This window comes from Chanos chanos, chromosome 5, assembly GCF_902362185.1.
Source record: "Chanos chanos chromosome 5, fChaCha1.1, whole genome shotgun sequence".
NCBI classification, from domain to species: Eukaryota; Metazoa; Chordata; class Actinopteri; order Gonorynchiformes; family Chanidae; genus Chanos; species Chanos chanos.
In genome coordinates this window covers 9,162,536-9,177,641 of record NC_044499.1, presented here as the reverse complement: position 1 = coordinate 9,177,641, position 15,106 = coordinate 9,162,536, and the positions used below count along the sequence as shown (strand labels likewise).

Genomic DNA, 15,106 nt, shown 5'->3' with positions numbered 1-15,106 from the left:
ATGTTCCCAGCAGGTGGTAGCGGTGTGGTCGCACCTCTAAAAACAAGGCCGGCCCAAGCCTTTATGGGGCCCTAAGCAGAATTTGATTTGGGGGCTCCCCACGGCCAATAATACTGTTGACTATTGTCAATGCTTGATCATTCGCACACCTACTATAAATCTAACACACACATTATCTATTTTATTAATTGTAGCTGTGTTGCTTACATCATATCAATGTCAGCCTGTTCAGCATGTTTTTACCCTTGTATGGTTTTTAATCTTAAAAGATAGCAAACTTACATGAGTGGTCTGGGGTGACACAGCACTAAGTGGCATACTGAACGTGGTTTACTGAAAAATAACAAAATAAACCAGCAGACAATGCATCTACTGTAAATAAGTTAACCACTTTAATTGCTTCTGGTTTAAAAAATTTGCGACGCGCAAATATGCAGAACATAAGACGGAGTGTTAGGGCCACACTGAGGGAAATAAATTCTGAGATTTTGAGAGTAAGGTCATAATGTTACGAGAATAAAGTCATAATTGAGTAAAAGAAGTCATAATATTCGTGCCTGCCAGTCAACAGGTAACTTTACTTAATCATCTTATCATTAAACGTTTGATAAATGTGGTTTTGTTTGTTGAGCAAACACAAGTTTACAGTTTCATTCCTCATTTTAACACAGGCGGCAGGCTGCTCTTCTGATATTTCCGGTCTAAAGTAACGTAGCTTAAAATTACAATTTTATTCTTGTAATATTATGACCCTTTCTCATAAAATTACGACTTTATATCGTAATATTATGACTTTGCTCTCGTATTATTACGACCTTCTCGAAATCTCAGGTTACCCCCCCCCCCCCCAATGTGGCCCTATACTCCGTCATAAGAACAACAATCAAGTGCGGTTAAAATAAAATAACCTATATAACCAGAACGATGTGTCCTTTTTTGTGACATTACTTTTTGGCTGGTTTTTCCATCAACGTAGAAGAGAGGACTGTCACCTAACATGACTGTGCTTGAATACAAATACAGTTAACGTCCGTCACAGTGCGCATGCGCATGAACGTGACACCGGCTCTGACAGAGGCAACGGGAGTTGATTAAACCGGTAGCATTAGCTAGCCTGCCCGTTAACACAGTACTGCGATTTTGTTAAAAAAAAAAAAAAATTCAAGCTCTCTTCAAGCGTTCTTAGGGGGCCTCTGGTGTCTGCTTAGTTCGCTAATGCGTCAGGCCGGCTCTGTCTAAAAAAATATGCTAATCATACATGGAAAAAAAACCCCAAAAAACACTCCAAATTATGCAAGTGGTGTGTTATTTCCGAAAGTGTCTTCAGTGGCCTCTAATGAAATGATCAGCTAATAACAGGTGACTCCCAATGCACTGAGTCTTTCTCCTTATTGGGTTTAGTAGTGTCAATTTTCCCATGTCATGGATATGTGCTTGTACCAATGGGTGCTTTAAAAACCATTATCAATAAAGAGCTGCTCTTCATAACTTTTCTTTGTAAGTGTTCCTATGTTTAAATGCATCCACATTGTTCATGTATGTAACAGTTGTCAGTGGATTCTTTTTTTTTTTTTTTAGCTTACACAGTTTTGTTTTTTTTTTTTAACAGATTGCTTCAGTATGGCTGTAGTGTAGTGTGTATTTCTATGATTGCCAATACCCTGTAGTACAGGCCCTGTACATGTGGGGAAAATGCACAGAGTCATAACTGGTATGGTAAAGGAAGAAAAGGCTCCTTTGCTCCTTTAAAGTGGAAGTGACTTTAACAGACTGCAATGGTTAGGATATCCCTTTGTTTGTTTGTTTTTTTACTGAGCGGAATGCCTTAAAGCACACGATTCAGTCATTTTTTCCTAGGCAGATGTTTAACATTGTTGTGTGTGTTTTTTTGTTTTGTTTTTTACTCTTAGCTGTTAGAGCTGTCAGTATTATTGGTTGTGTATGCAACACATAGTATACACAGGCAAATTGCTCAAGATTTTCCTGGAAACATTCCTCTGCTTAGCTTTCCTCTCCGTTAATGCCGCTTTTGTTTCACACTATTGTCTCTCTAACTCTGTCATTACTTTAATTCATGCCTTTCAGCATGACTCCGCTTCTCCAACTGATTTACCCAACAGAACTTGCCATGTGTCTGCTTTGGAAACGCTGACATCTTGAGAAACATTCCGAGGAAAAAGTGGGATCTCTGAGCAAGACTAATTGGGATGAATAAAAACTTCACATTTCTGAATGTTGATCAAGCCTAGACCACAAGAAAGGGGCAAATCAGATATGTATTTATTCTGGCAGAGACAAACATTGCTCTTATTTTCATAACTTTACAGACCCTCAGTATTGGTATCCCATCTGAGGGTATCACAACTGAAAAATAAACCTTCAGCAGAATAACAATTCTATATTAGTTCTGCTTTCTCAACAAAATATAGGTCAATACCGCTACACTAACTGTTCCTGCAGCTGCTCTGAAATGTAAAGCTGTACTCCTGCTCTGAAGCATTGGCTTTTTAACCAAGATACAATATGTCAAATTGCATTTGCTGTTGACAGACGTATCAGTTTCAGATAGTAATATGTTCTGTTTAAGACTTCAGGATATTTTTCGTTTTTATTAAAAAGAAAAGAGACCCCTGAAATCGTTAATGGAATGGACCAGAAATAATGACAAAATAAATTTTCCAGTTGAGTGCCATGGACCTCAATGCAAGTCAGTCATTGCCATTAAGAAGAAATACAATTTTATTTTTTTATTTGTCTGTGGAGGAAACCGTTTTAGCTTCAGAGGCCTTTTATATATAACCTTAGTCAACACTGCCATCTGGTGTTGGTTTTTGTTAGCCAATTCAGTGTTTTTAGATCCATTTCCAACAACTTTCCCCAGTTCTTGGTAGCTTTTCCATGCACCTGGTTTAAATCAAGTGATTAACACATTCTTAATGATTTTAATCAATGGTGTAAGTACTTGCCCTGCGAGGGACTGGTGTCCAGGGTGTTTCCCTGCCTTTCGCCCAGTGAACACTGGGATAGGCTCCAGCACTCCCCGCAACCCTAATTAGGATAAGCAGTTTTGAAAGTGAGTGAGTGAATGAGTGAGTGAGTGAGTGAGTGAGTATTTGGACGTAACACAGTTGCTGAGGTCACAAAAGACCCATAAGAATGGACTAGAAATAAACTTTCTTAATTTTTCGCTTTATTATGATTATCAGCTAAAAATATTTGGCCTATGATGGCAGAATATGTTGAACTTTATTAAACCATCATCTAATAAGTATGGTTTGGTGAAATAAAAACTCCACTTTAATTAAATTGAACTTTTACGCTTTCCTCTTCAACAACAACAAAAAAACAACAACAAAAAACAAAACATAACCTCTTTTTGTAAGTATGAGGGCAAAGGAAGAGTAGGATTCCTGGAGGGTATTCCAAGTATGTGGTTTAGTGAATAACCCGGGTAAATTAACTCAGAGTAAGTAGTAAACCTCCTAATAGAGGAGCCCTATAGCTTTGTTTTGCTAAGAGAATGAAGCCATAGGGCTCTTCTGTTAGGAGGTTTACTACTTGCTCTGAATTAACTTATTCCGGTTAGTCACCAAACCACGTACTTGGAAGAACCGCCTGGATTCCTTCACTTTGTGCTAATGACTGGGCACTTATGTCTTTTCAAATAAGCCTGTGGTGGATCACTGTGAACACTAGGGGGTGAAACATGACATTGAAAAACACACTGGTCTTTTGCCTAACAGACCACTGGTGACATTTTCTTACACAATAAACTTACACCTCCAGACATTCCTTACTCTAATCCTGTTTGCCAAAACCGGCTGTCATTTGTCGTTTTTTTTTTTTTAAATCTCGTATCTCAGTCTTTCAGTTTACATCTAGATGATTTAGGTTACTGTGAAATATCACTTACTTTTGAAATCCAATGAATTGTCATCAGGTTTGCAAATACCAACGCACTTTTATTTTTCATATTTTACTTCACACATAAATGTTGAAAGTCTGAGGCTCTTTTTCTCTGTTTGTTGACAGCAAAATACTGATGGTGCAGCCACATGTTATAATACCTGACTTTAATTTGTGTTGATATACCAGCCTCTCTTCACTCTGCAAAAGCATGGTAACAAACATCTAAAATTCTTACTATGGCACTCACTGTAAACACAGATGTTGATGAATCTGTGCCGTAACCATGATGACCATTTCAAACGAAGTATTTTCCTCAGCAGTATGGTATTCACATTACAGTGTATGCTCCACCATGAAATGCTTTATGTTATGCCTAATAACACCAATTTAAATCCATCATTCATTTGGCTGACAAAGAGATTTCATGATGACAGAAAGATTTGGAGACCCTGAGTTAAAGCTTTAATCATAAAATTTGAACATTTGAAAGTTTTTTGCACGTATGTAATACATGTTATTGCAGGGCATGCAAACTATATTTTAAATTACAATTGTGCCTCTCTATCATTATTCAGTTATGGACATTTCACAGATCTATTAAAAACATATGTTTCCTCAAGTCTTTTACGGTTGTGTGTTTTAGTTTTGATGTTATTTTTAAACTTGCCGTCTGTATTTCTGTAATGCATAAAAGTCGCGTGTAAAAAACCTGCAGCGTTGGTGAATCATATGAATTAGTGTATTGTGGTTTGACTGCTGGGGGAATTCTGCTTACAGAGGTGGTTACTGTTACAGTAGCAACACCCACACGGACATCAGTATCCACTGGATGAAAAGCTGATGATTTTGGTCATGTTCAGTATCCATGAGCTGAGTAAATAAACAGGCACGAGTTCAGGTGCCGCACATGCCACACTGTCAAAAGTACCTCAGTCAAATTCTTCAGTGCGCGATAAAATGAAACTTCACAACTGACAATATGAGTGGAGGTGTGGAATCTTTTTTTGATGTCGTCAGTTTCTGAAATATTTGAGTCAACTCATGTCCTTTGTTTATGCTTCATGAGAGATCTGTGAGGAAACCTCCCATGATTCATACGGATATAAGGACGTTTTACAGATGATACTGACGAGGCTTCAGCGGTAAATTCCTCAGCAGAAATCATAAAGTGAACATTCGATGCTGGGAAAAATACTGCTTGTCAAAGAGTGGGTTTGTTCACTGCACTGAGGTAGGATACAACCTGAACGCAACCTCAAAGGGGGGAGTGGTTTGCAATGTTACGCCTCCCTGAACCCAAATTTAGGGTATAAAGCAAGAGGGTACCTCTACCACATATAGACTTCTTAATGTGCCTTCTAAGGACTCCAAAATCAACTGGAGCCGCAGCTTATTCTTTCTGAAACCTTAAAACGTCTTTTGTGTTTTGCAGTCAAACTAATGAGCGCTTATCGAAGGACGTGTAATTGGTCAGTTCCTCAGATAGCCGACATTTGTGCAACAAGAAGTCACTGAAATTGGGACTGGCAAGCACTTAACGTCAAACCTGACTATCGATAAATAAAACAGGACCAAACGGAAAGGTAAACATAATCTGGGTGAACTAGGTTAATGATAGCCTCGTCTGTATGGTGACAATTTTGGATCCGCGAAATAGCGGCTCGTGGGCGGTATTACTGAACAGATATCTGTACAACTCTGCAAACTTTAATTGACCGACCAATCAAACTTTAAATCGAATTATTTTTGCAAGTTTTGAAAAAAAAGTTAAAGAGAACAAAAAAAAAAGGGGGGGGGGGGCGATTCATAGCGACTCCTAGTAAGATGTGTCAAAAAATAATAATAATTCAGGTTTTTAGTGTGCGGGTTTTGTGAAAGACTCAAACGTATGAAATATTGCATGTGCTTGACAGAAAGCATACGTAAGTCTTTCTCTGGTGGGAAATAATCAGCTTAGTTGTGAAAAATCGGTCGATGCAGCAACATGAAAGAACTTGTCTAATGCACAGTCATGCGATTATTATAACTCAGATTTGGCGAGAACTAGCAAGTTGGTGGACATGAATGCACAGATGCGCAAGTGTAGACTGCCGCATGCTGCGTCTTCGTTGCATATAACAGTGATTACTAAAACGGAGCAATTAATATGACCATTTTTTCAATCATGTTGTCTAATATGATTTCTTTCGATACTTTCCTCTCAGACTAAAGAGATATTTTGTTTTGGATTTTATCTCAGAAGTCTGACTTACATCTTATCATGAAGCATACACATCAAGACCTGTTTGGTGGCACTGTGTTGCTTGTGGCTATCCAAACAGTGGTCTCCATGGTGATCCCCAATGCCACCCACTTGGAGGCTATGCTGGAGAAGTACATGGATAAGGATGAAGAGTGGTGGGCGTCGAAGTCACGTGGCAAGAGGGCGATCTCGCAAAGTGACATGCAGCTTATCCTCGACCTGCATAACAAACTAAGGGGGCAAGTTTACCCCCCAGCCTCAAATATGGAATACATGGTAAGTATATATAGTTGATACATCTACATACCAGCCTTAAAAAAAAGTTTATCAGTTATGATCTAATTCATGTGAGAAACAGTCATGTGCTTATTGATGGTAAAAGAGAAAAAAAGAAAATCAAGTTAAAATCTTAAATTTTACTAATTAGGCTGGTGGCACATTACAGTTTTGTGATATATCATTGTTCTTTAGTAATGCAGTGCATTGTTTTTCTTGTTACATGAGTGGTAAGTATTCCGTTTTTTTCTTGTTGTTCCCTACCTATGTGTTATATAGCCTTCACCTGCAAAAAACAAACTGGTGCATGTGTTTTGCCCCATTATATCTGAAGTGCACTTCACACTTAAACAGAAGGATGTCAACATTGAACTACAGACAAGTTTGTGGTTTACAGCAAACAGTTTAGCCTGTCAGAGTAGCCAAAAAACAGCCTCCTCCTAACCCACAAATTGTGGCTACCCTACTGTACATGGCAGCCAGCCAATCTCCTTATTTTTATAGGACTGAGTAGTGAGGCTCAGCCAGAAAGACATGTCTGTTATCAGATGAGTCTGTGTCAGTCTCTTACCATCACAACATAGTCAGCTGCAATGGACATTTTATATGTACCTGCACGTCAGATGTGTGTTTTCATTTTGACTGGAAATGTGTAAAGATGTTTGCATTTGGACTAAAAATATGCACAGGTACCATGCCAGGTTTGGTACGGTGTCTCTGTGGTACCTGTTCTGATGCAGAGGGGCCGCTGCCCAAAACTACTTTGCGTCCATATCTTGCTTACACGTCAGTCATGTTCAATATTAAATCCACAATCCATCTGGCTCATGCAATGTGTTCTTTGTGTTTTAGTTTGAAGCCTCTCATGGGTTTTTGTATTTAATGGGGTTTGTGGGGTAATTTCTTGGGACTAGTTGCCTGAAGATCAATCAAACTAAAAAAAATAAAGGGTTTACTCTGTATTAGAAAAAAAAACTTGCCAACTTGAAATAAAAGCAAATTTTACGCTTAAAGGAAGAGCATTGTCAAGACATTTCCTTAAAGCTGATGCCATCTGTGGCCAGTTGAGACTGTTAAAATCATTTGTCTGCGTGTGTGTGTGTGTGTATGTGTGTGTGTGTGTGTGTGTGTGTGTGTGTGTGTGTGTGTGTGAACTCGACCTCCCCTGGATATTTGAACAGTATGTCTTTGTGTGAGCCCCTGCTAAGGGACAGTGGTCACCTCCATTCACCCTGTAGTCATCTGGGTAATTACTCTGGACAGGAAGTGAAGGAGGTTGAACAGGATGTATATCTCTGCTGGAAAGGACCCAGATGGCTGGCATAATTGCCAATGAGCTGTTACAACAAATAAACAATGGCAAGGCAGTATTTTGAAAGATGTGGGAAGACAGTCATCGTTTGTTACCTGTATGGTCTGTTATCTAAATTTTTGAGTAGTACTGTATGTCAGAAAGACAGACAGTTGTCAGAAAACACATTCATGAGATTTTTTAAGATTCTCTGACAGGAAAAAAACAATAAAGTAACAGTTCTATGCAAGTCTTAGTACACAGAGAAATATATTTGTGCTTTGAAATAAAATGTATTTTTATGCCAGTTCGGTTAGTAAGGCGGGTGGAAGTATCAGCTTTTGCCTGTGCTCAGTTGGGACCCAGAGAATGGCCATTGTAGAGGGCTGCTGGAATGGAATGCCATCTGCTCACATATGGAACAAATTAGCACAGGGCAGCTAACAGCACATTTGTAATTTTCAGTTAACCCTGATCTGTTCTTGAAATAAGCAGAAAGCCTGCAGAACAGTATTACACCGCTGTTATTCTTTTATTCAAAACAATTTAAGAGCAATCCGTGTATACCTGTTGAGGTCTTGAATAAAGCTCTTAGTTTCTTTGTCTGAAACTACCGATGCACAAATACATTACAGCTTTTAACCTCAATTTGCCCACTTACAGATTACTATCAAGTAGTTGCACTGGCCAAAAAGATATGAACTGACGCACAAAGGGAAAAACTGTATCTAACATTCCAAAAACTTTTGTGGAGGTCCTGTGTGTTGCCCCTGAGAAGTTTTGTAATGTCATGTGTTTCTTGACTGAAGGGGGCTTGACTTCCCATCAGAGAAAATTTTCTTAATTATCCAGTTTAAATGGGAATGTTTAGATAGATTTTTGTTCATTATATATTTAATCAAAATTGTAGTTATATAGGAATGTGTCAGGTTTGATTTATACATATCAGTGTGCCAGGCTAATGTTAGATACCAGCTTATATTCACGTTTGTTGAAAGAGCCCTGTGTTTGCTCAAACACTGACCTTAATGAGCTTTTTGTATTAATGCATAAATGTGATAAATTAACTTTTTTTCTCTTCGGTTGACAAAGGTTTGGGACACGGAGCTGGAGAGGAGTGCAGAGAACTGGGCCCACACTTGCCTTTGGGAACATGGACCCGCCCACCTTCTCACTCAGATCGGGCAGAATCTTGGTGCACATTGGGGCAGGTGTGTTAAGGCTAATAGCAAATATAGAAACTTAGTCAGGACAGATTTACGTTGTTTCGGTTAGGCATTTGCAAAACAGGCCAGGTTTGAGTTCTTATAGCAGTGAGTGAACATACTCCTGTAGAGAAGCCGCACTGAAAGAAGCCTTCATTAGAAGGTTGAGTTATTATGTATCAATTACAACTGATGTTTGTTCTGAGATCTTCACACATGCAATCCATCCTTAAGATGGCAAAAAAAAAAGAGGTTTCAGTGGCTCTACCAGAAAGAGAATTAACTAGTGCTGTTGTTGTCGTGCACTCTGAACCCTGACATTGCTCTAAAACAGAGACAGACCACCGACCTTTCATGTCCAAGCGTGGTATGACGAGGTAAGAGATTTCAGCTACCCGTATCCACAGGAGTGTAATCCCCACTGCCCCTACAGATGCTCTGGGCCTGTCTGCACACACTACACACAGGTAAACTTTCCCCTATAACTTTTTCATATAATCAGCTCTGCATTGTTCACTTTGAATGGAGTTCATGCTATCATTGTCAAGTCCAGAGAGAACGCTTATAGCTGTTTGAAAGAGTTCTGTTGCAATCCTCCGGTACATTGTTAGCCTAGGAGTAAAATTCTTAGAGAATCTGAGTACATGCTATATTCAGGTAAATGTAGAGCTCTGCGTTGACCTATGAATATAAGATACTCATGAATAAATATCCCATCTATCACCTGGCACAGGTTAAAATTCTAAATTCTTCATCATCTCAATGTTAATGGTCTGTTTGTTTCAAGTTCAAGTTTGATTAGCAGACATAAAGCAGAGCTTTACCTTGTGATGTGTAATGATTTATTTTCAGTTAGTCTGGGCAACAAGCAATCGCATTGGATGTGCCATCAACGTGTGTTATAACATGAACGTGTGGGGCATGATTTGGGCCAAAGCGGTCTACCTCGTCTGCAATTACTCACCCCCGTAAGCTAACTTGTTAGTTTTCACTTTTGTTTTTTGGAATACTTAGCATGTCTCATTAGATGGTACATTTGTTGTAAATTCTTGTTGGATTTTTTTGTTAGTGGTAACTGGTGGGGACATGCACCTTACAAACATGGGACCCCTTGCTCAGCCTGTCCAGCTAGCTATGGAGGAGGCTGCAGAGATAACCTATGTTATAAAGGTACGCTGCAATGAGAAAACATTTCTCATACCATCATCATCATCGCCGTCGTCATCATAATCTTCATCATCATTATCATCACTGCAGGCAGCATTGCAGTGGAGAGTGTAATGGAAGATTTCTCCATTAATCAAGTTAAAAGGCATGACAAGTAGCTTACTGTTTTATTGTCTTCAGGAGATTTGTATGGTGGTCTAGAGCACATTTTCCAAGTTTGTAGGAAGGTTCTTGATAACTCAAGACGTGAGTCTCCATATTAGTACACCAGGACTGATGTGAGAACCATTGGAGCTGCGTCTCTGTCAAAGCCAATCGAGATTTATTAGTCCTCATGCACCCATTTATTTTACAATGTCTTTTCAAAACCACCGTTTCTCCTGTTTTCTCTCTGTGTTCAGATGATGGATATGACCGACGTTACATGCCAGAAACAGAGGAGACCAATTATGTTGAGCCAGAGGCACCTCGGAGCCAGGAACCGCAACCCAGGGCACAGTCTCCCACGCTGTCTCCCAGTGACACTGTGGACAGGAATGAAGTCGTCAGCACGCTGCAGATGTGTAAGAATTCATCACTCATTTCATGTTGATGGATAGATAGATGACGTAATGTTGACTAGTTCTGTGTCATTACTCCAGCATAGCTCCCTTTTGTTCACGTCCGCTCCTGGAGAAGACATTAGGAAGCTAAACTGGAGAAACTCCTTTCTGATGGTATCCGAATTCTTCAGTGTGCCCGTATTCCCAATATGTATTTAGATATGAAAATAAGAGTCCAAAAATGTGTCCAGCGTGTCCGACCCTGATTTTCTCAAGGTGTTTTAACGATACCCAATCAAGGGATGAAATTTCAGATCCGGAATTAGTGATTGCAGTATGTCTATCAATCAATCCACATACACCGCGTTTCCTTTGACATGGGGTAAAAGCTACAGAGAATGGCAACCTGTAGTAGGCTACCTACGTTAGAGAGGACTGAAATGTGCCCGCCTCATCTTTTATGGATGCAAGCGTTTCCAGCCTCAGAGAGCAGTTCTGAAACAATCCATCTGGAGGTATAGTGTGACTGAACTGTGTAGTGTCAGAGAGATCTGTGAGTTTGTGCTTTTTGACATGGCTGTTTTTTATTTCACTGATCCCTCCACTCTGTGTGTTGACCTGTGGGGGAGAGTTTGAATCTGCGGCTTTAAAACGGTTTCCTCTTTACTTTGAGGCCCACTCTAAAAATCAAGGTCGGCTCCAGCGGTGGAATGCCCAAACTCGGCCGTTTTCAAACATTCAAAATGTGTTTTTTAGGTTAATAACAGGCGCTTGTGTTGCTTGCAGAATTTAACTCTAAAATATCAGTCGTTGCATTATTAACATTTATGACCAGCGTGACACTGTTCAGGGCATTGAATGAGTGCACAGGAAATGAGAAGGGGATATTCATAAGTAACTCAGAGTCTCTACCACAAACATAGAATCAGTTGAATCTGGTAGTTCATTCAAAGGATTTTTTTCTTCTTTTGTAGCTCAGCAGGTGGAATGTGATACAAAGTTAAGAGATCAGTGTAAAGGAACAACCTGTAATAGGTAAGTTATCCCCTTGTCAGTATGTCCTATATTTGTTACTCAATTTGTTTTGGACAAAAACTGACCCTAAAGTTTCCTTTTACAGGTACGAATGTCCTCCTGGTTGCTTGAACAGATATGGGAAAGTGATTGGGACAGGACATTTTGATATGGTAAGCGAAAACAGGGCCCATTGTTACAGATTGTGCTGCCAAATGGAACATGGAGCTAACCTTTTCATGACCCATCTCAGATTTTCCTTGGCAGATGTTACAACTCATTAGATGGCTGCATCAAAAGTCAATCCAGGATTGTCTCTTGTACTTTTATGATTCATTTTTCAGCAATCCAGTATCTGTGGGGCAGCGCTACATGCGGGGATTATTGACAATGATGGCGGTTGGCTGGATATCACCAGAGTTGGCAGAAAGCAACGCTTCACAAAGTCCTACAAAAACGGTGTTCAGTCTCTCGGGTAAGGCTAATGTTAGACCTCCCGGGTTGGCATGCCTGGTTGGCATGTCTGTATGGGGATATGTTACACAATTCTCACCTTCATTCTGTCATTCTCCACAGGAAGAATCAGAGTGCTAATGCCTTCACAGTATCAAATGTGCCAGGTCTGTGCTATATATTACCCATCTGTTAAATCTTATTTATAATGTAGAATAATGAAGTCATTTTTCAGTAATTTATCAGATTTTAACATTATTAAGGGAGTTTGCGGTTTGTATCCTTTCAGTAAAAGCTATTACTTGTGAGACCACTGTGGCCCAATTCTGCCCATTCAAGAAACCTGTCAGACATTGTCCAAGGTAAATAGTTCTATAACCATTCTGCAACCATTCTGTTCTGCTGCTATTGTTCTCAGTAAAGAGGTAAGGAATATGAACATACAACCCTGAAACTTTTTTTTTTTTCCCTCACCAGGTTGTTTTGTCCTCGGAACTGCCTGTATGACAGTTATGCCCGAGTTATTGGAACACGTTACTATGCAGATGTAAGTCTGTTTTTCTGAAGCAAATTATTCTCACTTATTTAGATAAACATGAATATGAAACCCAATAATTCGTAAAGGAAAAGGCCATCTGTTTGTGAGGTAACACACAAACAGATGTATCATCTTTTCTATAATCATCACATTATTAAATTACATTTCTAACTTGGTATAAAGACAAAACTCAGTTAATGCTCTGTTTTGAAAACCTCTCCTTTTCTTCTCTTTGGCTCTGAGCAGAAGTCCAGCGTATGTCGAGCAGCCATCCATGCTGGTGTCATTCAGAACCACTCGGGAGGTTACCTGGATGTGATGCCCGTGGATAAGCGGAGACATTACAGAGGCTCTCACCAGAACGGGATTACCTCAGAAAGGTACCAAGTCACACGGCAGCATCCTAACGTGACCCCGAAAAGGGGTCTATGCTAACGATTTACTATACCATTTATTTTGTATGTTATCACTGGAGCAGTCTCTGAATCCCCCCTTATTAAATGTGTAATGCCCATCCAATAACCGAATCTTTTTTTTTTTGCTTGACTGGGTGGCCTGCAGACATGGAGGCTCTCTCTGGATCAAAAAATCGACCACCTCTTTAAAACGATGACATAAGGATGATTAGTCATGCATGAATGATGTGTCTCAGTGATTTGCTGAATCCGGGTTAATACTGGGTCTTCACTCTTCCCTCTAGCTTACAGAACCCTACAGGAGGCAAAGCCTTCCGAGTGTTTGCGGTCATTTGAAGCCACATTCCAAGGACACACATAAAGAAATGGAGCACTTGGTCACTGACAGCTAGTAATTACTGCGTTCAGTTGAGTATTCATGCTGAGCTGTATCGAGGGCCAGTACCGTCATGAGAAATCTCCTCAACGTGAAAAAAACACTGACATTGACACTGACACCATCTGGCATGTGATTCATCAATGGAGCCAAACAATTCAAACACAATTTTTCATGTTTCAACAAGCTTTTTAGTGAACCTGTATATTTCATGTATATACAATACAGTACTGTAAATATGTTTTCTAATCAACTTCGTTCATTTTACTAAACTTCTTCTTTTTTTTTTTTAAATTTTGAGGGGAAAAAAAACACCATGAAGTGTCAGTTATACATGGTAATACAAGCACATAAATATTTTAATCGTCGATTGCCGAAATTAAAAAAAAAGGGGGGGGGGGGATTGTGCATGCACACGAATTATGTTTTTATCCTACAGAATTTGACAAGAAATGGTCAGTATATAATTATGTTAATGAGGTTTATATTTTTTTAAGTGTATTTTTTACAGTAAATCGATGTTATATGCTGCTGCTTGATGTATAGCGTATCATAGCTGATCATGCAGCTTTTGTTCAGAATTTGATACTGTAAGAACCTGGCAGGCCAGGAAATGGTTTAGCGCTCCAGAAGAATCTGAAAAATGTGGCGTGAGAGAGAGAGAGAGGCAGTGCATGAGAGAGGGAACCATACTTTACATCTGTTATTTATTATTACATATTGCTGAATAAAGACGTAGTATCAGTAAATATCTTTTATTTTTTCCCCCCAATAACGTTTGGAAGTATCAACATTTGTAGCAACAGATTTATTGTTTGTCTCTCTCTCTTCTCTCTTCACCTCTCTTTCTCTCTTTCATCACCATGTGAAGACAGTTTGACTTCAAAAGTTACATGTCGTGCAGTATCTGATATAATATTGCGCGTATCTGCATATATAAAGTCGTTGGATATTGGTATGCATGGTATGCTATGCTTGATAGAATTGATAGCAGTGATTGTCTGATGTTGGAGTTGTAGTTGGCTGTAAATGAATCGACTCAACCTCCCCCAGCTCAGTAGTAACAGTACTGTGGCATCCTTCTCCCGTTCTCCTAAGAAAGAAAGCTGAGCGTACCTCATGTTCAAATATTCAACTCCTGCTGCCAGGATACAAACAGTGCAGACAAAGAGAGCCATTGTGTGTGTGTGTGTGTGTGTGTGTGTGGCGATTTCAATCTCACTTCCTGAAGGGCATTTCCTCCCTGACTGACACAGATGTGGCTGAACACCAGCTGAGAGGACTCTCTAAGCTTATTTGACTCTATTCATTTCCTCTCTGTCATTTTAGGTTGGGTGCTGACATGTCACTTTGCGCAAGCCATTTGAACGTTTAATACCTTAAACATTTTCAAATAAAAGTTCAACGTGCATCTATTTGTTTTGTTTTTTTTTTCTCGTTCACTCTCCTTGACACATTTTAAATGTTTGATCAGACCTATGCAATAAACATTTATGATTAAAGTTGTTTTAAGTATTCAAATCAGCTTCAATGTTAAAAGCTCACAATTTCATTACGACATCTTGGTTAAATGAATGGTGAAATCCATCCACTGGACCCAGCTTCATAACAGAAGGCAAGCGATATCAGTGGACCTTTCTGGAATAACCCTATGACCTGTGATGACCATCACTGCTG

The 15,106-nt window shown here is 39.4% G+C and overlaps 1 protein-coding gene across 1 annotated transcript; it reads left to right on the top strand.

Moving 5' to 3' along the window:
• The first annotated feature begins 6,169 nt into the window (after nucleotides 1-6,169).
• crispld1b (cysteine-rich secretory protein LCCL domain containing 1b) lies at nucleotides 6,170-13,389 on the top strand. The gene is made up of 14 exons (XM_030774169.1): nucleotides 6,170-6,427; nucleotides 8,811-8,929; nucleotides 9,258-9,390; nucleotides 9,776-9,891; nucleotides 9,993-10,093; nucleotides 10,492-10,653; nucleotides 11,607-11,667; nucleotides 11,753-11,819; nucleotides 11,991-12,121; nucleotides 12,223-12,266; nucleotides 12,389-12,461; nucleotides 12,577-12,646; nucleotides 12,884-13,017; nucleotides 13,338-13,389. The coding sequence occupies exons 1-14, from the start codon at nucleotides 6,170-6,172 to the stop codon at nucleotides 13,387-13,389; spliced, it is 1,521 nt and encodes a 506-aa protein (XP_030630029.1).
• The last annotated feature ends 1,717 nt before the right edge of the window (nucleotides 13,390-15,106 follow it).